The sequence below is a fragment of the Lepus europaeus genome, chromosome 12, assembly GCF_033115175.1.
Source record: "Lepus europaeus isolate LE1 chromosome 12, mLepTim1.pri, whole genome shotgun sequence".
NCBI lineage: Eukaryota > Metazoa > Chordata > Mammalia > Lagomorpha > Leporidae > Lepus > Lepus europaeus.
In genome coordinates this window covers 37,799,468-37,824,247 of record NC_084838.1, presented here as the reverse complement: position 1 = coordinate 37,824,247, position 24,780 = coordinate 37,799,468, and the positions used below count along the sequence as shown (strand labels likewise).

The 24,780-nt window shown below is 55.3% G+C and overlaps 1 protein-coding gene across 1 annotated transcript in view; it reads right to left on the bottom strand.

The window, feature by feature from the left end:
- Window positions 1-24,780, bottom strand: part of PAX5 (paired box 5) — a 181,566-nt gene that overhangs the window by 110,867 nt on the left and 45,919 nt on the right. The window contains exon 6 of the mRNA XM_062206963.1: window positions 11,968-12,143. Within this exon, the coding sequence (XP_062062947.1) occupies window positions 11,968-12,143 (176 nt within the window). The remainder of the gene's footprint in view (window positions 1-11,967; window positions 12,144-24,780) is intronic.

Genomic DNA, 24,780 nt, shown 5'->3' with positions numbered 1-24,780 from the left:
TCCATTTCCTGTTGTTGTCTTAACTTGCTTGGGACTTAGCGTGCTTTTGCAATCTAAAGAAATATGCCTTGCAACATTGTTCTATAAAGTCCACAGCCATTAATTCTTCAAATGTTACCTCTCCTCTCTTTGCTCTGTTTTTCCAGGTGAACTACTACATGCACATTAGACTTTCTCGTGATAATTTTCTTTTATCTCTTACCTTCTCTTTGGCTATTCCTTCTATGTTCCTGGAAATTTCCTCAGCTCTGTCTCCCAAGTCACTAACTTTCTACTCAGCTATGTCTTATCATGTATTTAACCTATCCATTGAATTTTTAGTTCTGTTGGCTAAAATTTTTATTTCTAGAGAATTTATTTGTTATTTTACTAGTCTTTTTTTTTGTGGTGTTTTAATCTTTCATAAGAGTTTTTTTTTATATACCCCTTTTATAGTCTCTCTTTTCTTTAAAAAAAAATAAAAAGGTTTACTTACTCATTTTAAAGGCAGAGTTACAGGAACAGAGAGGGAGTTCTTCCACCTGCTGGTTCACTCCCCAAATGGTCACAACAGCCAGAGCTGGGCCAGGATGAAGTCAGCAGCCTGGAACTTCATCCAGGTCTCCCATGTGGGTGCAGGGGCCCAAGCACTGGGCCGCGCTCTGCTGTTCTTCCCGGTGCATCAGCAGGGAGCTGGGTCAGAAGTGTGATGCCGGTGCCACAGGCAGGAGTTAACTGGCTACACCCTAACACCGGCCCCTCTAGTCTCCTTCAGTTTGTCTGGTTTGGGATTCTTGAGCAACCTCTCCTCCTGGTTATGTTTCTTGTATGCATGCTGTACACGCTGGATTGTGGAAGGGTCCAGATGTGAGTTTTTCATATGCTTCTGTGAGGCATCTCAGGGATCCCACAGAGTGCAGTTTTCACGTTGGTTTCTATTCTCGGATTTCTTATGCATAACATACAGTGAGACATCACACTCATGTGGGGCAGACTCGGGATTTCAACTGCTCATGGGGAATTCTGTCCTCTGAGTCCCCTATCTTGAGTGTTCTCACTGCTTCCCTTGGCCTACAGGTGAACCTTACCCACTGCCCATTTTTTGGAAAGTATGGTCCTTCCAGGTATCCCATTGTTGGCAGGAGTTTCAGTTCTACCTCCCATGTTACACAGGTCTAAGGCCACACCTTCTGTCCCAACATCAGCATCAAAACCCCAGACCCTGGTGACTAGGCCTATATCCAGGGCCAGTGCACTGGGCCACTGGGACATTGGCTGATGCATTTGAAGTTCTGGCTCTCAATTTCCAGCCCTTGAGGACTTCCCTCTATTTAAGACAGTACTTATGTTTTCAATGTTTGTTTATTTGAGATGTAGAATGAGAGAGAGAGAGAGAGAGAGAGAGAGAGAGAGAGAGAGAGAGAAATCTGCTGTCTGCTGGTACACTCTCCCGATGGCCATGACAGCCAAGGCTGGGCCAGTCAAACCACAGTCAGGAACCAGAACTCCATCCTGGTCTCCTACGTGTGTGGCAGGGACCCAGGTACCTGGGCTTACTTCCAGGCACATTAGCAGGGAGCTGGATCAGAAGTGGAGCAGCCAGGAAGCAAACCAGAACTCCGATATGAGATGCTCTCATTGCAAGCAGCAGACTAACCCACTGTGCCACAACCCAGCCCCACCCCACTCCAGCCAGTATTTCTATTGTTTAAGATGGGAAGGAAGCCTGCAACAGCTCAGCCCTGTTATGGGAATCACAAATCTATATCCTTTTTTTTTTTTTGACAGGCAGAGTGGATAGTGAGAGAGATACAGAGAAAGGTCTTTTTTTGCCATTGGTTCACCCTCCAATGGTTACTGCAGCCGGCGCATCACGCTGATCCGAAGCCAGGAGCCAGGTGCTTCTCCTGGTCTCCCATGCAGGTGCAGGGCCCAAGCACTTGGGCCATCCTCCACTGCCTTCCCGGGCCATAGCAGAGAGCTGGACTGGAAGAGGGGCAACCGGGACAGAATCCAGCGCCCCGACCAGGACTAGAACCCGGTGTGCCGGCGCCACAAGGCAGAGGATTAGCCTGTTAAGCCACGGCGCCGGCCACAAATCTATATCCTTTTATTAAAATAACTTATAAAAAAGGTTTATTGTGTCATTTGTAAAGAGTTTAGTGAATAGCCAAATTCCTGATGCCAAATTTCCAGTGCACGTTCACAACAAACAAGCTGTAACACTGGAACTATCTGCTGTGGTTGCTTTCCAACTGCAATATCAGCTTTGTGCTTGGGCGGGGAGAGGGAACGTATCTATGTAAAAGTCAGTTCTCACACAGGACCTTGGGCTGCATGCATTACTACTACTTTATGCCACACAGCACACCACAGGTGGTCAATGTCACTGACATGGCATCGCTGGAAGAATGTCTTGGATGGATGAATGAATAAATGAATGGACGAACATCCCAGCAAGGTGCAGGCAGCTCCTTGACAATTCACTTGTAGTCTTTAAACCCCACCGACACAGAATTTGTCCGTCATCAGAAAGAGGGGAGCAGACCGGAGGAAAACTGTAAACAAGTCAGAGTCAAAAGAGGAGATGAATTTCCGATTTGCTTCACCCCTCACACAACGCCGGCGTTGCAGTGGAGCTCAACGGTGACCCCGTGCAACCTGCCACCCCAATGCCACAGCCGTGACCCGCGGAGGCCAGCCAGGAGCACGCCTGCCTCGCAGGGGCCCCACGTCCCCGCACACATTCCCATCTGACAGAACAGGCACAGGGACTGTCCTCGGAAAGTCCCCTGTACTTGACCCACAGGAAGACAAGTATCAGAAACGTGGTTGAAGCTGCATAGGGACGCTTGGGCTCCCACAAGCAAGGCTCTGGCCAGCACAGCAACAGAAAGGGACTGGGGCCCCGCGGAGTTCCTGTCACATTCACCCTCGGGTCACTTTGAGATGATGACAATAAAACGATGAGGGAGAACATGGCAGGTCAAGAGGCTCCCACTACCTCCAGGGATCTAGAGAAAGAATTCCAGAATAATCACGCACCATCTCATTCCAAAGACAAGAGACCATCCAAGCGGAATCTTGTGTTAGCATCTGGTACAGCTGGCTAACAGCCCACGTATCAACATCTTATGTTAATGGTTAATGGATGAAGGGGGTGACTTGACACTAGTAAGTCAAGGAGGTGGGTCCAGTGGAAGTTCTTTGGGTCACCGCGGCACCCCCTCAGAAGGGGTTCCATGAGAGATTCAGTTATATCAGCTAAGTGCGGCCAAACTTCTCTCCCTCTACACACATTCCGCTCCCTCAGCAGATGTCAGACTAAGCCCATCTGACCTCAGACTGCGAACCCCAAAACCACAGACTGCAACAAACCTGACTCCTTCACAAGTAGCGTCCTGCAGGTATTTTAAAGTAATAAAAAAAAAAAATTGGGGCCAGCATTGTGGCACAGTGCCACAATGTTGCACTACCTGCAATGCTGGCATCCCATATGGACGCCAGTTTGAGTCCCAGCTGCTCTACTTCTGATACAGTTCTTTGCTGATGCACCTGGGAAAGCAGTAGGAGATGGGCCAAGTCTTAGGTTCCCGCACCCACATCAGAGACCCAGATGAAGCTCCTGGGTCCTGGTTTCAGCCTGGCCCAGCCCTAGCTGTTGCGGCTATTTGGGGAATGAACCAGCAGATGGAAGATCTCTGTGTGTCTCTCCTCTCTTCTCTCTCTCTCTCTCTGTAATTCTTTCAAATAAATAAATAAATCTATCTTTTAAAACTAAATAAATATATTAAAAATATTTTTTAAAAAAACCTAAATAAATAAAGTAACAAAAAGTTAACTAAGACAGCATCTCTGGGTTTGGGAAGGCATTTCTAACTCCCTGCCCTGGGAAGCACTGGGAGAAGAACTCCTACTGCTCACCACCACCCCTGTCTACTACCACTCCCCCGCCCCCTTGTAACAGCAGGAGTCGCTCACAGGATGGGGCACATTCACTGAGCCACGCTCAGCAGGGTCAGCATCGCTGTGCAGGAAGGTGGGACATCTCCCTCTAGAATTCAGGCTTCCAGCTATCTGTGAGGTCAGCCCACGGCTGCTTCCCCTGGGAAGGCCCAGCTGTGACCTCTCCACCTGCACCTGAGCGGCTAAGCCAGGGAGAGCCTGGTGCATGTGGTGGTGAGGCTCAGAGGTGCTGTGCGGGAAGCTTCACCTGGGTCTCTTCTAGCCTACGTCTGCTATCTCAGATAATATCTCAGAAATGGCTGAGGAGGTATGGAGGAGCCATGCGGGTATTGCTCAGATGCCCAGATCAGCACCTTGTCTATTTCCTCTAGGCTGGCAACCCCAGCTAGAGGGGAAGAGGGAGGGAGAAGATTCAGAGCCTCCCCGAACCCTCCAGCTCCTACTGTCCACCAATGCAGCGCCTTCCCAACAGTGTGCCGGAAACCAGTTGCTCCCGGCCCTTGGATAACCAGGGGACAACTGGCGAAACCAATGACAACCAGAAGCAGCTGCTCCTGGCCCCTCAACCCCAGCACGTCATACAGATTAACACTTTGCACGTGTGCCATGGCATGGAAAAGACTGACACGGCTTGGATGAAAGCATGTCGAGCACACTGTCTCCCCCAACATCTAGAACATACTGCATGCGCCTTGGCCTTCGACACCTGCAAGTTCCCCACGGCTTCATCAAAGACGCTGAATGCCAGCTAGTAAATTCCCTTCCTCAGCAAGAGTGGGGTTGGCGGTAACCGCTCGAGGTGCCTTCCCAGAGAATGACCTGCCTCCAACTGGGGAAGATTTTTGCCCAGGGCTACTCTTTGCATGGCCAGAGGTCCCAAAGCCTCCAAGGCAACAGCACATCTTCCTGGAGCACCAAGCTGGAAAACCCAGGGAGAGCTGCCAGGGTGTCTGGGACTTTTTGTAGTGGAAGCAGGCTATCAGCCCAGTTCAGAAATGCACTAATGGGGCCGGTGCTCTGGCGTAGCGGGTAAAGCCATTGCCTGTAGTGCAGGCATTCCATATGGGGGCCGGTTCTAATCCTAGCTGCTCCACTTCTGATCCAGCTCTCTGCTATTGCCTGGGAAAGCAGCGGAAGATGGCCCAAGTCCTTGGGCCCCTGCACCCACATGGGAGACCCAGAAGAAGCTCCTGACTCCTGGCTTCTGCCCAGCTCCAGCCATTGCAGCCATTTGGGGAGTGAACCAGAGGATGGAGGATCTCTCTCTCTCTCTCTCTGCCTATCTGTAACTCTGCCTTTCAAATAAATAAATAAATCTTTAAAAAGGGAAAGAAAAGAAAAAGAAAACACCTGATGAGATCAATCAGGAAATGTCTACTCTCGAAGAGGACCAGGAGTGAGGACGTGGCCGTTCCCTGACCACGCAGTCCGGGTCTCATTTCCTCATCTGCTGGGGGAATGACGAATTCGGGGCGATTGTGGGTTAGGTTCCACGGAAGAGGTGGTTTGGGCTTTAAATTCAAGATTTTTATTCTCAGTTATTCATCCAGCTCTGGCAGCCTCACCCACCCCAGGCACGTGTTGGCGCCCGGGGTCTGTTTAATCTTCCTCTCTGCTGCTGTCCGCCCAGGAACCCAGCCCTGCGCTCCCAGGTGGAGGCACTGGCAGCATACGGGTCTCTCCACCGCCATCTACACAGGAACCCAACCCTGCGCTCCCAGGCGGAGGCAGCTGGGCGCTGTCTGTAGGCAGGGAGGCTGACAGCAACCACTGGTCTCTACCTGTGCTGTCCCCAGCAGAAACCCTGGGCCTGCTACATAGGAGCGGAGCCAGAGTCACCCGTTGGCCCCGAGAGATAGTGCAGCCCCCACCTGCAGTGGCCCGAGGCTGTGGCCCCCACAGCCTGAGCTGCTGCTCTCTGCCCACTCTTGGGAAGATCGCCCTTCAAGACCTCAGCGCCAGAGGTCTTCTTTTGTTGCCGCCTCTACCCCTCCCCCATTTCTCACAGGCCCCTTCCCAGTCTCCCTGTCACAGAGTGGACAGACCTCGGTAGGCTTGGAGCCACAAGGATTCTCCACTAGCTCGGGCTTGCTAGCAGTGGGACAGGCCTTGTGAGCAAGTCCAGCCCCCACGGGTGCTCACACTTCTAACACGGCACACATGACAAAGGACTGTTCCTACTCGCACGCCTCCGGGGACAGGAAACTCAGCACATCACAAGGAAGCCTGCCCACTGCCAGCATGCTCAAGCTACAAAGTCCTCTGAGCCCGTCTCCTTTCCTGTCCACCCCTCCCAAGCCCCTCTTCTCCCAGGCAAAGAGGCCCAGCCTCTCCAGGTGTCCCTCCTCAGAGAGATCTCCAGTGGCCTCCTCCGGAAAATCTCTATTTTGTCTGCACAAGAGGAGCACGGCCCTGTAAGGGGAAGAGGGAGAGGGACCGAACCAGCCCAGAGGACAACAGGGCGGTCCCCACCTGGGCATCCGTTCACGGCTTCGGAAACCACGCTGGTTCGCGGGGCAGCCCAGCACCTCCTGACTCGTGCTCAGACTGAGCAGACTGAGCCCCGGGGATGTATCCCAGGAGAGCGCTCAGCTCTACTCAGCCATGGGCAGCTGTGGCCAGGGGCTGCCAGCCAGGGACCTGGCTCCCAGTCTCAGCTCTGGGCTTCCTGTGTGGCTGGGTTAAGCCACTGCCCTAACCTAAAACGCGCTATCTGCACAACAGGATCACAGGAGTGCTTGTGACTCGGTAAGGATACTGGGCGAGAACCCAGGGAAGCAATGAACCCAGTTGCTACAGTGATTCCAGCAAAGATTAAACCAAGGCATCTATGAGCCCAGAGAAGTTGGTGCAGGCTGAAGGAGTCAGGGAAGGCCTCACAGGGCAGACAGCACTCCTGCTGGGCCTGGCCAGGGTAGGAGTTAAAAATAGGCTGAAAGAAGATTCCACACAGGTGAACAGTGAGCAGGAGCTCCGAGTGTGGACAACAATCACCAGAGTAATAACAGCTGCAGGACGGGCCGCCGAGTATGCTCAGAGCCGTCCCCTGGTGTTCACGTGAGCCATACGCACACGCACACGCCAGTCCTGGGAGAGGAGGGCGGAGGTCAGCAACCCCCTTGGACACAGGCGGGGCCCAGGCAGTGTGGGGCAGGAGGGTCAGGCCTGGCCACAGCCAGAGCTTCTCCAGGGCAAGCACCGGGACATGGGGGCAGTGAAGAGGATGAGGGGGTGGAGGCTGCGGGAGATGACCGGGGGCTCTGACGCAGGGGTAGGCTCCAGGAAGTTAAGATATCCAACAGTAGCAGCAGGGACCAGGCAAGAGGCAGAAGGCCCCAGCGAGGGCTGCTTGCAAGGTAGCCAGAGCAGTCCAGGCCACAAAGCCCAAACTCTCTGGGGACACTGTCCCCAGGGCCAAGGAGGTCTCCCACCTCCACTTCAGCCCTCTAGGGTTTGGGTCCCCGCCCACTGCTGTAGCCCCCTCGCTCCAGTCTTCCTTTCCTCCAGCCCACATTCCAACCCCAGAGCCGCTAGCAGGTCCTCACCACATCTGCGTTCCTCTATCCCTCCATCCACCTCTCCACCACCTCCAGACATCTGAATTCTGCCATGCCTCAAGGCACCTTCTCCAGGAAGCCTTCCCCCACTTCCTAACCAGGCACACCTGCCTCCCAGTGGGACACAGACCCACCACGGAAGACCCACCTCTGTGACTCACGCTTGGGGTCCAGGCCGCCCTTGCTCACCAGGCTCACGCATGCTCAGAAACACACACCCACTCCTCACCAGGAACAGGCTGTCCAGCAGCGTTCCAGCACCCTGCTCAGCCACTGGCCAGGAGACGCGCCACCCTGCAGGGGCCGAGCGGCTTAGGAGAGCAGGAGGCACTTCCGGTGGCTTCTCTGTTAGACTGGGGACAGGCCTTCTCCCGGGTTAACCCCCTGTGACCTTTGAACTTCCTGGGAGGTCAGCAGCACGTCCCCCTTCCCCAGCTGTCTCTCTGTCTCCAGCCCGATGGGAGGGAGGGCCCTGGGCCCGTTCCATTTTGCGCCCGTATTGATCTGTTGGCAGCAATGGGCTGGATAATTAGCCAGGAATTAGGGTTTCTATTACAGCCAGGAGGCTGCTCCAGCTGATTTATCACCTGAATAATTTACTGTGATTGAAAGGAAATTAAAATGAACTCCATTTGACAACTGTGAGCTTTTATGGGCTTTAGTGAAGGCTCAAAAGCCAGATTAATAGCCTGGTGTTGGTTAATAGTCTGCTGAGAGTAAATACGGCAGGCAGGCAGCGCGTGGCGGCCGGAGGAGGGACCCGCTCTGCCAGTGGCCAGTGCCCGCCCAGGCGTCAGGACGAGTTTTCCTGAAACAGATTCCACCGCGGGAAACACACACACGCGCGTGCGCACACACACACGCATGCACTCATACGCACATGCAGTCGCCACCAGCAGTTGTTTTTTTCCCCATCTTCTCTTCCTCCGAGGTGATTTTTACTCACTGCACATGTAGGGAAAACAGAATTGCTTTTTCAATAACCATTGTGAAGAGGAAGTGTTTCATTGCCCCAGGAGTAGGTCTGCCTTAACCCCTTCCACGCGGGCCAAAGGCTTTACCAAGCCTGCCTGAACAGCCGGGGTCTGGGCCCACCTGCCCACCCACTCAGGGGGCATCATGGTGGGAGCAGCAGTAAGGTCAAGCAGGCTCTGAGCCCACAGCGGTGACCAGCAGGTCCCCAGCCTGGCCCCGCAGAGGGTCGCCCTTCCCAGGGGCGTGGGGAGGAGGGCTTCGGGGGGACATGCCAGGCTCTGAGGCCCTGGGAGGGCAGGCAGACTTGGGCTGCAGAGCAGGCAGCGCCTCCAAGGGGGACCTTCTGCAAAAGATGAGGATGCACATCCCGAGGTCCAAGCCCATGGTCTTGACAATCCCAGAACCTCCCTGGGCCTGAAAATGGAGCAAACAATCTGGGGAAAAAAACCTGTCAAGTGGGGCTCATGCACCCCCGCCGGCTGCTTAGCAGACATTGCATTTGAGAGTCTGGGTGTGGCACCTGGACACTCCCACGCACAGTGCAAAGAATCACTGGTGTCGCCCTTAGGCTGCTGCCGCTGGGGTCGCGGCCATCATGACGGCGACCATAGACCCACAAGCTGAGAGCTACAGAAAAAGCAGAGCCAACTCCAAGGCCAGTAAACGCTCTTCCTCCCCTACCGGTTCCTGAGCAGACGTGACACCAAGTGCCCTGCCCTTGCCCCAGGCCACCAGGCCCACAGAGACACAGACTGGGACAGTTGGGCCTGATCCCCAGCCAAACAGGCAGCCAGCCTTCCTGGTCGGCCGGCAGCTCCAGGTCCCTTCCAGGAGCCACCGCCTCGCCACTCCAGGGCCTAAGGAGCACAGCCACAGAATAAGCGAGCAGACAGGGCTCAGGAACCTGTCCCCTTGATGCAGTCCCCTCCCAGCTCAGGCCGTCATTTGTCCAGAGCGAGTGGGAAGCGGGCGCGGGCCATGTCATTCATAGTCCAGTGCCCGTGAGCATGCAGGGCAGTCCCGCAGCCTCACCTGCCATCTCTCCTCATTACAGCACATTACGGGGTGAAGCTGATTACCCAGAAAGCCCTGAGTCAGCCATTAGCGCGGCCCCCGCCCCCACCCCCGAGCCCACACAGCTGGAGGCGGCCTGCAGCCACGGCGCACCATTCTGAAGGACACTGCTGGACACAGTGCCCCCCAGACTCTGTGAGCCAGGCCTCCTCGTATCCAGGGCCCCTGGCCTCCGTGAGCCCATCTCACCTGTCCTTCAACACTGCCTCTGCCATGCTGTCGCCTCTGATGCAGCCAACCCAGGCAGCTTCTGCCTCCCTGACTGGACCCTTCCTCTGGGGTCTTGTCCTGCGCCTTCTAAGTCCACACCGCACTGCCCCGCGTGAGACCAGGGGAGCATCCGAGCAAGGATGGCTCCGGGCTCCGCTCGCCTAGGAAGCCCTGTGCTCTCTGCCCAGGCTTCAGGGCCTGACTCTCCGTGACAGGCACATGACACAGAGTGTCCAACACGTATGTCCGTGCCAAGCCAATCACAGCTGGAGAGAAGGGCGGGAGGCTCGGCGCTGTGAGGCCGGGCCCTGGATCTTCACCACTTGCTCGCGAGGTGATCTCTGACAAGCCCCGTTCTCTTTCTGGGCCTGCAAAACCTGAGGGGGTTGGAAGCCCGCCTCAGGGTTGTACGCAAGCCCAAAAATCACGCAGTCTTCACAGCACTTAGATCAGTTCTCTCGCAGATCCTGAAGGAAAGGTAGCCCAAGAGGCTTTCCATAACCAGTGCCACCCCGACCCCGTCCTGCACCTGATGAACTGCGGCTGCCGCCGCCTCTCACAGGGGCTCTGAGTGGCAGGGAGCACCTGCTTGTCACAGAAGCAGCTCAGGACCCACAGTGCAGGCATCAGCTCCATCCAGCCTACCTTCCCAGGCTGTGGGACAAACACCGGCTCCACGCCACACTCTGCAAAACCAGGCCCATCACCCCAGAATCACCGCCTACTCCCTTCCCTATGCCCCAGCCACACCGGCCCTCCCTCCAGGCCTCATTCTTGTTTCTTCGCACCCCAGGGCCTTAGCACCTGCTATTCCTCCTGCTGGGCACATCCCCTCTATCCCCGATCCCTACTCCTTGTTCTGGCCAACCCCTTGAGGTCTCAGCATAAATGCATTTTCCCTAGGAGGTCCGGGGGCCTCCAGGCCGCCTCAGCCTCTGCTTTAGGCTCTCAGAGAACCTCAAACATCTCCTTGGCATCAACACACCTGGAACCCACGGCTCTCTGGGTGATGGGTATTGTGATTTTTTTTCCCATTCATCTGGGGCTCCCTAAGGGAAGGTGAAAGCCTGACCTGCCCACTGTTAACCCCTCATGCCTGCCTCCACGCCCGGCACATCACAGAGACTCATCAGTGTTTGTGAAGACCACTGGCTGGCTGGGCAGCCCGAGACAAGTCTCTGCTTCTCTGGGCTTCCAATTCCCCACCTGAAAACGAAGTGGCTGGAGGGCATGCAGGAGCCCCACGGGAGCTGCTCAGAGACAGCCAGCCGGTCTGCAGTGGTGGCCCCCATGGTTCTGCCCACTCCTCACCACCCAGCATCCCCAGCAGCACCCGGCCCTCTACAGCAGCCAAGCACACAGTCTCCATGCTCTTGGACGGTCTTAGGGGAACCTGCATCCGACGAGCATTAAGGAGGCCAGTACTTACTGCTCAGAGGGGCTCTCTGGCTCCCCCACCAGGCCGGAAGCATGTCTGAGTCACCTGGGGCTGCAAGGTGGCCCACCCAAGGCCTGGCACAGGCAAGGCGTCAGGAAACAGCAGCCTGAGTTGAATTGAGCCCTGAGAGCCTCTCACTGGAGGCCCCTCTGGCCCAAGTCCACACCTCGGGCAACAACTGCTGCTGTGCCCAGGCTGGAGCAGGCTGGCTGCTCAGCAGGGGCGGGACTTCCTGCTTCCTTTCCTCTGTGCAAATGACCCAGGTGGGAGTTTGTCTGAGGAGACCCACCATCATTGCTAGTCTCTTGGACTTGGTCTTTAAGAGTGTGACGAGGGAGCTGACAGTGGGGTCCACATGGGCACCATCGTGGCTTTGCTCACAGCTGGTGAGCCCCAGATCACAGGGTGAGTGTGTATTTCAGCCAGCAACTGACAGACAGGACAGCGGCCCAAGAAGTGGCCCAGAAGATCCCTACACCCCCTGCCCCCGCGAGAGCCCTGGGAAAGGACAGCGCAGCAATGGCAGAGCGGCTGGGCAAGTCACACATGCCCCCAGGCTGGCCGACAGACCCAGGCAGCCGCACAAGGAGCTGTCCTGACCCCGTGGATGCTGTCATCGGCCAGGGTCAGCCCAGAGCCGCAGAAAGCTCGCCTCCGAGGAGAGGCTGGCGGGCTCTAACCCGCACCTACTGGCTGCCCCCGCCGCCAGGACGGCGACCCAGGCCTGTGTGGCCGCGGCAGGAGTGGCAGCGAGAGTTGAGGGCGTACCTGCTCGGGCTTGATGGGCTCCGTGGTGGTGAAGATGTCGGAGTAGTGCTGCCTCTCGAACACACGGTCCAGCACCTCCAGCTGCTGCTGCGTGAACAGGTCGCCCCGCATCTGCTTCCGCAGGAAGTCTCTGCCCGGGAGCGAGTGACCGTTTGGCACTGGAGACTCCTGAATACCTTTGATGAGCACGAGAGAGGAGAGGTGAGTGCAGGTTCTCCTAGGGCCTGAAGAACGGCAGGCCAGGCCCCGAGGCTGGGGACCAGCTGCCAGCTTTCTGGACAAGAAGAAACTGGCAGTGGCTTAGGTAAGGGCCAGCCTTGCCCAAGGTCCCCTGCTGACGAGTGCAGAGCCAGCCTCCCAAGGCCACGTGCCAGGCGCTGCGCAAAGCCCTCCTGCCATGGATCATCTTGTCTAACCCTCCTGATGCCCCCAAACATGCTGTTATCTTCCCATTCTGCAGACGAGAAAACTGAGACCTAGAGGGGACAAGGGGATAGCCTGAGGACGCGAGCTCAGGTTGACTCAGAGCCTCAGTCACCAAGTGCTGCTGCCTCTCTTGTACCAAGGACCCGCCTGGGAGGTAGAGCTTTTCTCAGAGCTGATGTCCTTGCCCTGAACATTTCCCATCACGTCACATGGCCAGGCCATGAAACTAGGCTATGGGGACACATGGCCTCTCCCACCATTCTGGGCCAGTGTGACAAAATCTGTCCAAATCATGTGGGCACATCCCTTCAATTGCGTGATTGCCCTTCAGGGAACTGAATTCACAGCTGGGCTTGTGGGACATGAGAGATGTCTAAGACTCTTACAGCAGACTACAAACAATACCTAAGAGGTGGGGCAGCGCCGTGGCTCACTTGGTTAATCCTCCGCCTGCGGCGCCGGCATCCCATATGGGCGCCGGGTTATAGTCCCAATTGCTCCTCTTCCAGTCCAGCTCTCTGCTGTGGCCTGGGATAGCAGTGGAGGATGGCCCAAGTGCTTGGGCCCCTGCACCCACATGGGAGACCAGGAAGAAGCACCTGGCTCTTAGCTTTGGATCGGCGCAGTGCCGGCAGCAGCAGCCATTTGGGGGGTGAACCAATGGAGGGAAGACCTTTCTCTCTGTCTGTCTCTCTCACTGTCTGTAACTCTACCTGTCAAATAAATAAATAATAGGCCAGCGTCGTGGCTCAACAGGCTAATCCTCCGCCTTGCGGTGCCAGCACACCGGGTTCTAGTCCCGGTCGGAGCACTGGATTCTGTCCCGGTTGCCCCTCTTCCAGGCCGGCTCTCTGCTATGGCCCGGGAGTGCAGTGGAGGATGGTCCAAGTGCTTGGGCCCTGCACCCCACGGGAGACCAGGATAAGCACCTGGCTCTTGCCTTGGGATCAGCGCAGTGCGCCGGCCACAGCGCATCAGCCGTGGTGGCCACTGGAAGGTGAACCAACAGCAAAGGAAGACCTTTCTCTCTCTCTGTCACTGTCCATTCTGCCTGTCAAAAAAAATAATAATAAAATAAAAATAATAATAATAATAATAATAAAAATACCTAAGAGGTTATTTACAGGAACCAGCTAAATACATCATGGCGCGGTGGCATAACGGAATACTGGGAAGTCCCAAAAGAATGAGCACACCCTCAGTTAATAAGGAAAAGAACTTCAAGACAACATGGCCATGTGAAAAATAAACAAGGGACAGCATGATACGTAATCTTTCAATGTTTTGTATCAAAAGAAAGACTACATACAAACATCCACAAGATCTTCAGAGAGCTCATGAAATGGTTATCAAAAAATCATACATTTTAGACCGACGCCGTGGCTTAACAGGCTAATGCTCTGCCTTGCGGCGCCGGCACACCGGGTTCTAGTCCCGGTTGGGGCGCCGGATTCTATCCCGGTTGCCCTTCTTCCAGGCCAGCTCTCTGCTGTGGCCCGGGAGTGCAGTGGAGGATGGCCCAAGTGCTTGGCCCCTGCACCCCATGGGAGACCAGGAAAAGCACCTGGCTCCTGGCTTCGGATCAGCGAGATGCGCCGGCCGCAGCGGCCATTGGAGGGTGAACCAACGGCAAAAAGGAAGACCTTTCTCTCTGTCTCTCTCTCTCTGTCTACTCTGCCTGTCAAAAAAAAAAAAAAAAAAAAAAAAAAAAAAACATACATTTTATATTTTAGAAATTTCAGAACATTTTAGAAAAATTTAAAATTTTACAAAAATTTTGTGTCAAAACAAACATCTTTTTTTAAAAAAAAAAAGGATTTACTTTATTTTTATTTGAAAAGGCAAAGAGATAGAGAGGGAGAGACAGAGAGAGAAATCTTCTATCTAACTGGTTCACTCCCCAGCTACCCACAACCACCAGAGGTGGGCCAGACCAAAGCCAGGAGCCCAAAACTCAGTTCAGGTCCGTGTACCTGGGCCATCATCTGCTGTCCTCCCAGGCGCATCAGCAGGGAGCTGGATCAGAAGCCGAGGCGAAGGCGGGACTCAATGCCAGGCACTCACGCTGACACTCGGGACTCCCTCATTCTGAACTGCTACACCACAACACCTGCCCCTTAAACTTCTTGTAATTCCATTTCCCATGAGCTTTCATATTAAAGATTTATTTGAAAAGCAAAGTGACAGAGAGAGAAAAGAGAGACAGAGAATCTTCCATCCACTGGTTCACTACCCAAATGGCCAGAATGGGGCTGGTCCAGGCTGAAGCCAGGAGTCTGGAACTCCATCCGGATCTCCCACGTGGGTCAAAGGGACCCAAGTATTTGGGCCATCTTCTGCTGCTTTCCCAGACCCATTATTAGGGAGCTGGATCAGAAGTGGAGCAGCTGGGGTTCTAGTTTCCATGTGGGATGCCAGTATCACAAGGGGTGGTTTAACCCACCGCACCACAACTCCAGCCCCTTCCATGAACTTTCTGAATACCCCTGGATGTGCATGTTTATGTGAAACATCTAAGGAAGTTACCCACTCAGGAAGACAGGAATGAGTGGATAGAGGCAAAGGGGAGAGAGATTTTTTAAAGCAGCCTTTTCTGTTTGGTTTGGTTTGTAAATTAAGAAAGCACAAGATTAAACACTTTCTGTGTTCCCTATTATTAGCTATTCCACCATAAGACTCTGGTTTTGATTCCTACATTTCAAAAACACACTGTGAACCATCCATCGAAGGGGCCGGCATTATCGAATAGTTGGTTAAGCCACATGGGCACCGGTTCAAGTCCCTGCTGCTCCACTTCTGATCCAGCTCCCTGCTAGTGCATCTGCGAAAGCAGCAGAGGATGGCCCAGGTGTTTGGGCCCCTGCATCCATGTGGGAGACCCAAGGGAAAGCTCCTGGTTTCAGCCTGGCCCTACCCTGGTCGTTGTGGCCCATTGGGCAGTGAACCAAAGAATGGAAGACCTCTCTCCCTTCCCCCACTTCTGGCATCCCCAACTCTTTAAAAAAAAAAAAATTTTGTTATCCACCAAAGGGGGGAAAAATGATGAAGTACCTTTTGTGGGACTTGGCCTTGAGTTGTTCAAAGTGAAAGCAAGCACCAGTCCGTCGGCGCCTCATTCCCCGGGACTCTGGGACCATGCAGCTTAAGCCAGGCTGACCAGAGGCACTGCTGAAACCCAGGCCCAGGGCCCAGGCACCCACCCACGCCATCAAGAAGCCCCAGGGGAAACAGGGACCAGTCAGCTTCAGCTGCGGGGCGCCGCTGCATGGGCTGCGTCCACTGCCAGCCCCAGGCCCCCACCCCCTTTCTGCTGCCCTAGACATTGGCATTCCCGTGAAAAGCCCACCACTGTGAGGGAAGAGGCCCGATCCGCCGCGGGGCACTGCGCCGCTGAGATGCAGCCAAAAGCCCGGCCTCCTCCACTGTCCTATCTCATGCCGTGCAGCGGTGCGGCCTGGCCTGGCCTTTGCAAGCCCCCGAGCCTCAGAGCACCCAGCGTCCTCTACGAGAAAGGCCTCGGGGCTGGCACCATGGTGCAGGTTAGGCCCACTGGCAGCACCCCATATTGGAGTGTACCTTTCAAGTCCTGGCTGCTCCACTTCCAGCTCCCTGCTAATGGGCCTGGGAAAGCAGCAGTAGACGGCCCAAGAGTTTAAGGCCTGCTACCCACATGGGAGATCTAGATGGAGTTCAGGCTCCTGGGTTCAGCCTGGACCAGCCCCAGCTGTTGCAGCGATTTGAGACGTGAACAAGCAATTGGAAGATTCTCTCCTCTCTCTGACATTCTGCCTGTGAGACAAATCTTAAAAAAAATAAAATAAAAAAGGCTTTCAGAGGTAGCTTAAGGGCCCCCTGAAAAAACAGGTCCCACATCAGAGGCTGGAGTGGAGCCCCAGTTCTGGCTCTGGCAGCCTGGGACGAAGCGCCCCTCTGCCCCTGCGGCCCATCCCCATGGAACCACTCCGCTAAAGCCACCCAGACTAGAGGGTGCGGGCACTTGCAGCCCAGTCAGTCTGCTCCGCAGTGTCCTGCTGGCCAGCACCCACCACGAGGCCCTGGTCGCCAAGGTTCTGCGCACATGCAATCACACACGCCTGTCCCGTCACCCCGGGCCCAGCCTCCGTCCCGGAGCGCCCACCACGTTCCTCCCGGCCAGAGTCCACGAGACTCCCCCGGTCCGCCACCTTCAACTCTGCTCCCCCACGCCCGCTGGCAGCCGGTTCCTCCTGCCTCCCCATGGCCCTCATTCTGCCCCTCCAAGGGCCAACCCAACTCTCCCCGGCTCAGGCAGGCCGGCCTCCCAGAGAGGCTCCCGGGCACCAGCCTGCTCCTGTGGGACAGAGCTCTGGCAAGACAGAGACCCACCTGCACTGAGCAAGCTCAGTGAGGGGGCTCCACTCAGGCCCCTATGAGCCAAGTCACTGGACCCCAAGCCGCCCGGCACGGAGTAAAGGCTCAGGACCTGGGGCCGACTCGAGCATGTGCACTGGGGGACCTTGGAGACCCGCGGAGCACTGCCCACACGGGCTGAACACAGGCAGCCTGGCGCCCACCTCTGCGGGGTCTTCCAGAAACAGGACCGGCTGCACCCCGCCTGGCTCTCGAAAGTCTGCGGCGCACCCACTGGGCAAGCCCGGGAGAACACTAGCTCCAGGCTCCTGGCTTCCTGGGCCAGCCGTTGCAGCCATCCAGGGAGTGAACTAGTGGATGGAAGACCTCTCTCTGTCTCCTTCTCTCTATTGCTCTGCCTTTCAAATCAATATTATTAAAAAGTTATTAAAAGAAATACTAGGGTATGTCTGAAAACTTATGGAAAATCGAGTTGAAAGAAAAATTTATTTTGCACAAACAACTTTTTAAACCCATGCATAGTTCCTTCCAAAATTTGTATTTTCTGTGACCACTGTCGAGTCCCTCAGACAGGACCATGCATGGGGGCGAGAAGCAGCGTGACCTTGCCTGGAAAAGAGCCAGGGCTGTCTTCCAGGAGGAAGCCACACCTGAACTTCCAGTAGAGCATGGAGGAGGAGTGGGCAGGGCCACAAGGGGCAGGCTGGCTGGGCAACAGAGCCTGCCTGCCACACACAGACCCTGACATGAGAAGGAGTGCAGGGAACACAGCAGCAGAGGGAGGAGCCCTGGGGAGGATCTGGGGGGCTGGCAGGGGTGCAGCCCAGCGGCCCGGGGCCACAGAGAGCACGGGAGCCTTGCTGCAGGGGCGCGGGGAGCCACAGGAGGAGCCGAGAAACAGGGGCCTTGCCCACTCCTAGCCCTGGGCCCGAGAGGATCGCCCTTTAGTCAGCCCGTGCCATCTGAACTCAGCTCCTAGACCTCGTCTGCGGTAGACACCAGGGGCACGGGCGGGATTTTGCATGTGTGGGTGTCTGATGGTGGTGCTCTGGAGTCAGCTCACCAGCTACTAGCAATGCAACATGCCGTGCAGAACAGAAGCCATTCCTCCCTGACGTGTACCCTGTCTCCTCAGACAGACACAGCCTGCAAGCATGCACACCTCCTCCAGGAGGCCCTCCTTCCTTTCTTACAGCTCTGACCACTTTCTCCTTTGGCTTTTTTTTTTTTTTTTTTAACTTCTCTGAAAAGTCAGAGTTACAGAAAGAGAGAAAGAGAGAGAGAGAGCTCTTCCATCTACTGGTTCACTCCCCAAATGGCCACAACAACTAAGTCAAAGCCAAGAGCTCCATCCAGGTCTCCCATGGCAGTGTCAGGGCACAAACATTTGGGCCATCCTTTGCTTCTCTTCCCAGGCCAGTAGCATGGAGCTGGATCAGAAGTGGAGCAGCCAGGACACAAAACAGCACCCATATGTGATGCCAGCACTGCAGGAGGTGACTCACCCCTCTATACCACAGAGCCAGCCCCTTCCCTTATCTTAGGAGCCAAGCCTCTCCCACGGCCCTCCCCTCCCACACTGCACTCTCACCTCCAGGGGCAAGACTTCAGGCCACTCATGTCTGTCCCCTCCTCAGGGAATATTTATAGAACAAATGAACAAATCAGTTATACGCACGACAACACCTTTCAGTCTGTGGATGACAGAATCCCTCCTCCTGACATCATTCATTCACTCACTCACTCATTCATTTTTCCTCCAAACAAATAAAGTAAGCACTAGTGCTAGGGACAGAACAATGGGCTAAAGCTGACGCAGCCCTGTCCTCACTGATGTCCAGTGCAGGAGGTGGATGCTAACTGAAAAAGAACCGGGGGGGGGGGGGGGGAAGAGGGGGGCGACTGGCACAATGGTTAAGGCAGCACTTGGGACGCCCTCATCCCATATGAGTTCAAATCCCGGCTCCACTCCTGACTCCAGCTTCCTGCTAATGTGCACTCTGAAGGCAGCAGTGATGGCTCAAGTGCCCGGGTCCCTGCCAGCCATGTAGGAGGCCAGACTGAGTTCCAGGCTCCTGGCAGCTGCAGGCATATGGGGAGTGAACCAGCAGATGGTGCATCTCTGTCTTTGTCTCTCTGCCTTTCAGATAAAATAAGTTCAAAAAGAGAGAAAAAGACTCCAATCCAACAGGGTACAAGTAAGTACCAACCACAATAACTACTCTCTGACAAAAGGTGCCAGGTTCTGATAGCCCAAGGACGCGCTGACCTGTGCCTCTGGGTGCCGCACATAGTGTGTGCACAGCGACCAGGAACCAGACAGGTTATATGCTCGGAGGCAGCAATGGAAGCCAGTACCATGAAGCATCCCCAGCCCAGGGACAGGGCTGACCCCCTGGGCCTCCCGTGTGGCCTCGTGGCATTTCTCATCTGTACCGTAAAGACGTCGCCTGACTTCACCGGCGACGGCAGCCTGCGTACAGACAGGCTCAAACCTGAGCCCAGGCAGAAATATGTGAACTCACGAGGCGAATGGTATGCTTAAGTATATGGCTAGGCATGGGCAAAAGCACAAAGGGATACAGGGGGCTTGGTATCTTTAAATCTTTTTTTTTTCTACTCCAAATCAAATAATATGTAATAGACCCAGTGCTGGGCTTAGTCAACCATGGCTAGCAGAATTAACATTCTGGAAGCTAGCTGCAGGGGAGCAAGGGGCAGGAAGCCCCGTCTCAGGGAGCAGAGAAACGCTGCCTTGAAATTTCAGGTTAAGCCAACGTTATTCACAACCCGGCTTTGAAGCTAAAAGCTTTACACAATCGGGGCTGGTCACGCAAAGAGGGAGGAAGCCAAACAGCCCGCCATTCCCATCTGTCAGGAGAAAGCTGTCTCTCGTGTGTCTTAAAAGATCATAAACCCATCGCGTTCTCTTCGGAGCATAGCCGATCCAGGGATTTTGCATTTTTCTTGGAAGGTTCTGGTTTGTTTCTTTAAAAACCATCATGTACTTGATGTGCAGATGCTCACTGGGAGGATAACGAAAAATAAAAACAAACAAGAATCTCCAGAATCCCGCTGGCATCATGACCTTCGGGACGGAGACGGGAGCCCCAGGAAAAAGGCCGGAGCCACTAGGTCAGCTGCTGGCCTGTCTCAGCATCCCAGGCCCCTACAGAGCCCAGGCCAAAGCAAGGGCCCTGGCAGAGTCTCCTCATCCTCCCTGCGGCCGCTCCCCGTGGCAGGGCAGTGGCAGGACCCAGTGGGAAAAGGATCAGGAGCCCCAGCTGTGCCCTTCCTTGCTCTATGAACCCAGGCAAGTTCTTCTCCCTCTCTGGGCCTGAGAGACCCCATCAGTAAACGAAAGAGGCAGAATTGGTCATTTCTAACCCTTCCTCCCCGCCCAGATCCAGGCAGATTTTGTCTACTCGGTAATATTAAATGAGGGGCCAGCACTGAGGTGCAGCAGGTTAAGCCGCTGCCTCTAATACCAGCATCCCATACAGGCGCCGGTTCAAGTCCCAGCTGCTACACTTCCAATCCAGCTCCCTGCTAATGTGCCTGGGAAAGCTGTGGGGGATGGCCTAAGTCCTTGGGCCCCTGCACCCACGTGGGAGACCCAGAAGAAGCTCCTGGCTTCGGCCTGGCCCAGCGCTGGCTGTTGCAGTCACTTGGGGAGTGAACCAGCAGATGGAAGACGGCAGATCTCCAGCTCTCTCTATATCTGAGGCGCTTCCTTTCAAATAAATAAATCTTTAAAAAATAATACCATTAAATGAGCATTCACTTATTTTCCCATTGGGTCTGTCTGTGCACTTTGTTGGAGACCCCAGCCCACTCTCACCAGTATCTGTTCCACCCATAACTGAACACCCAAGCAACCAAGAGGGCTCCATGCTTTGCCACACTTGCTTTAGGAACAAACACACTTGTGAGGAGAGGCCTTTGGGGACACTGCTGGGAAAAATAAACTGGAGGAAATCTTTTTCTTCACTGGGATACATTTATCCTTAAGCCTTTTGAACGTGTGAAGATAACTCTCCGACCCCACTCCGGTCCTTATGCACTACGGCACCCTCTGCCCTCATCCGCGGTCCAGGGTCCAAGGTCCCCTCCAGGTGAGGCCAGCTGCTGCATCCGACCACACTCCTGCCTCAGGTACCCGCCTCCCCTGGGCAGAGGGCCGGGTCTTGGCAGGTCAATCTGCCATGGGAGGGGTCCAGACCAGGGTGACTGGGGCGGGGGTGGGGGCAGGGAGGCGGAACTGATGTGCCCTGGGGCACCGCCAGCTTGGGTCAAGTGAGCCCGGGGAGCTTGGAGCTGCTTTGCTCAGGAGGCTGCAACCAGCTGATTCTATTTATTTATTTATTTATTTTTACTTTTTGACAGGCAGAGTGGACAGTGAGAGAGAGAGACAGAGAGAAAGGTCTTCCTTTTGCCATTGGTTCACCCTCCAATGGCCGCCACGGCTGGCGTACTGTGGCTGGCGCACCGTGCTGTTCTGAAGGCAGGAGCCAGTTGCTTATCCTGGTCTCCCATGGGGTGCAGGGCCCAAGCACTTGGGCCATCCTCCACTGCACTCCCTGGCCACAGCTGAGAGCTGGCCTGGAAGATGAGCAACCAGGACAGAATCCGGTGCCCCGACCGGGACTAGAACCCGGTGTGCCGGCGCCGCAAGGCAGAGGATTAGCCTATTGAGCCGCGGCGCCGGCCCCAGCTGATTCTAAAAGCAAGCCAGGGTGGGCATCTGGCCCAGGAGTTAAAACACCTTTCAAATAAATAATCTTAAAAATAAAGACTACTAAACATTTAAAAAGTAATCCACATAAAGCAGAAACCATCCCGATTCAGACCATGCTAATTTGCAACGTTAAGCAATTGTTTCAGATGCCATTTATAGGATGTTTGCTGAGGGCAAGGCTGCATGGCGAAGCGGAGCTGGGATCCAAACCCGGCAGTGTGGTTCCCCAGTCTGCTCTCACCCCTACACTAAACCGCTTACTCCAGGCTGGGGCAGGGGTGGTCCAGAGAGGCCCCTGGGAAAGGCGCAGCCTGCGTTGTAAGGAGGAGTGAGAAGTCAGCCAAGGTCCCTGCATGTTCTCATCCCATTGTACAGGTGAGAAAACTGAGGCTCGGGAGGCTGAGTCACTGAAGTCACTCAGCAACTTGCATTGTAAGCAGTGCAGCGGCAGCTTGGAGCCAGATCCCTTATCTGCGGGCCCAGGGCACGCGACACGCGCCTCTACTCTTCCCAGCACCCTCAGTTTCTGCATCTGTAAACTGGGAAGGATGGCACACAAGACAAACATTTGGAGCTCTTAAGGACTAAAGGAGATCATCTCTGGGACACGCTGGTCACGGAGCCTGGCACCAAGCGCAGTGTCCGAGGTTCCCCCAGGAGAAAGTTCGAGCCTCCGCAACCTGCCCCACCAGTCGGGGTCCCCCCTCCACTCACCCCACCATGCTATCCCTGCAGGCTACATGCCAGCCCTCAGTGTCCCTTTGCTATTGTCCCTCTGTGCTGCCTGCACTTCTGTTCCCTCTGCTGGTGTGCCCTTTCACCCCTGCCTGTCAGGTCTCAGCCTAAACGCTACCTCCCCTCTGCAGCCTGCCTCCAGGTCCCAAGGCTGAACCAATGGCCCTTTCCTCAGGGCTGCTTCAGCAGGTTGCCCGGGCCACTACCAGGGCCTGGCCCCACTCCTCACATCCTATGAGCTCCGCCCTCCTAGAATCCCCATCTTACAGATGGGACACTGACCCCAGGAGATGAGAGCACTTGATCGAGGCCGCACCAGGGTCCACGGAGGAGCGCCCGGCAGAGTGAGGCTGAGGGTTCCACATGACAGCCAGGCCCCGCACGCTGGGGAAGGCAGGGCCCTCCAGACACACAGAGGCCCAGGTTCATATCCCCTCTGTTACAAATCTATGCCATTTGAGCGACTCCTCTGACCTTCCCAATCCTCAACTGTCTCATCTGTAAAATGGGACAATAATGGGACCAGGGGTTGATGATGGAACGGAGTGAGAGTACAAGTAAAATACCTAACATAAAACGTTCCCATACTAAGTGCTCGGAAAACAGGAGCGGTTCCTGGGAATACCCTCTTTCTTACCTGCTGAGTCCGAGTCCTCTGAGGGCAGAGCCTACACCCAGCTGAGCTGCAGCTCAGGCTTTGCCCATCAGTGGGGGCTGACTGAAGGAGCGCCTGCGGCTCAGGGGCGGTCAGCACTCGGACAGCGCCTGGTGTCCCGGGAGACCTCCCTCATCCCCGTGAGCCTGGAGGGGCGAGTGGAAGCGCTGGTTCCCAGATGTGAACCTGGGAGGATGACAAACCACGGAAGCCGGGCTGGGAGCGCACACCGCGAGGGACAGCCGTCCGGTGAAGACACCGCGTGCGAGGCCCGCATCCCGTACGGCGATGGCGGGGCTCCAGCCCTGGCCCCAGCTTCCTGCTAATGAGCACCCCAGGAGGCAGCAGGGGATGGCTCCAGTACTTGGGTGCCTGCTACCACGTGGGAGACCAGGGTTGAGCTCCAGGCTCCTGCCTTCAGCCTGGGCCATCCTGGCGATTGCAAGCATTCGTGGAGTGAACCAGCAGATAGAAGATCTCTGTGTCTGTCTGTCTCTCTCTCTCTCTCCAGCTTTCAAACTAAGTGAAAGTAAATACATTTTTAAAATTTTTTTAAAGACACCCATTAAAAGAAAGAAAATTGGTACGTCTGGTAATAACAGATGCTACACGCTCTTCTACCCAAACTGCTTCCTAGCTCCTTTGCTGAGCGCTCAGGGGATGGCCTGGATTTGGGCCCATCTGAGCCAGGCTGGGTGAACAGGGACAAACTGGCAAGGTCAGGGTGGGATTCCCAGCTCCGATTCGTCCAGCACACACTCCTAGAGCATTTGCGGTGAGCCAGGCCCCACGCTGGGCACCAGGGTGGCAGCCCCGAACCAAAATCAATGTTCCGGGTGATCTGATAAATCCCATCCTACACTGAGGCTGCAGACTGAGAAAAATCAAAGTGGCACAGAGGAAAATTCCATTGGAACTACCATTATCCAGCCATTAGTTTCACTCAATCTTTCTTCTCGGAGAAGTAAAATGCGAAACTGTAAAATTGCCGAATACGTTCAGGTTTGAGCAGAGGGAATGTGATTGTGCCGTGTTACCCGGGAGTCACGGGCTGTCAGGGAGGGAAGCCCCGAGGGAGACCCGTCCTCACAGCTCCGGGGCAGCGCTGGACCAAGACAGGAGCCCCGACCCTGCTCCAGGCTTCCCGGATTCATGGTTTCCTGAGCAACAGCCCTGCGCCTGCCCGGAGATAGAGAGGGCTTGAAGTCTTAGCCCGGGCCCTGGAGAGGCAGAGGCAGAGCCGGATCCACAGTTTACTCCACGTGGGGCGGGGCTAAGCCCCTCCCTCCCATGTCAAACCCTTACAAACCCCCACCCCCACCCCGTGACGGCAAACGTGCCGTCGCCCCTCCTGTTCTGCACATGAGAACACAGAGACAACTTTCCCGAGACCACACAGCTCGCAGGTGGAGGGGCTGGGATCCACACCCCAGCCGTGCGGTTAAGAGCCTGCTCTTAACCCTACACCAAACCGCTTACTCCAGGCCGGGGGCAGGGGTGGTCCAGAAAGTAGAAGAGTCAGCCGAAGAAAGGGGCGGAAAGAGGAAGTGCTTTTCCGGCTAGAGCGAACAGCACGTGCAAAGGCCGAGAGGCAGGAGAAAGCAGGACACTTGGGGACGGTTCTCCAGCATGCCCGGGCTGCAGGAGTTGGAGGCACTTTCATTCACCGTCTGGCATGCAAACGACGCAGGCACGCTGCCGACACCCTCGCCACGGGACAAGCTGCTCTCTGAACCACACTGTCCGAGTCCATTCCCTGCTAGTGTGGTACCTAATTACCCCACCTTACAGAGAGCTGGGCTTGCTAATTAGGAGGGATGTTAACCACCACACTGCAAATATCCCAGAGCCAATGAAATATTACCAGGAGCAAAAGGGTGATTTGTATCTGCGAACTGTGCTTCTAAAT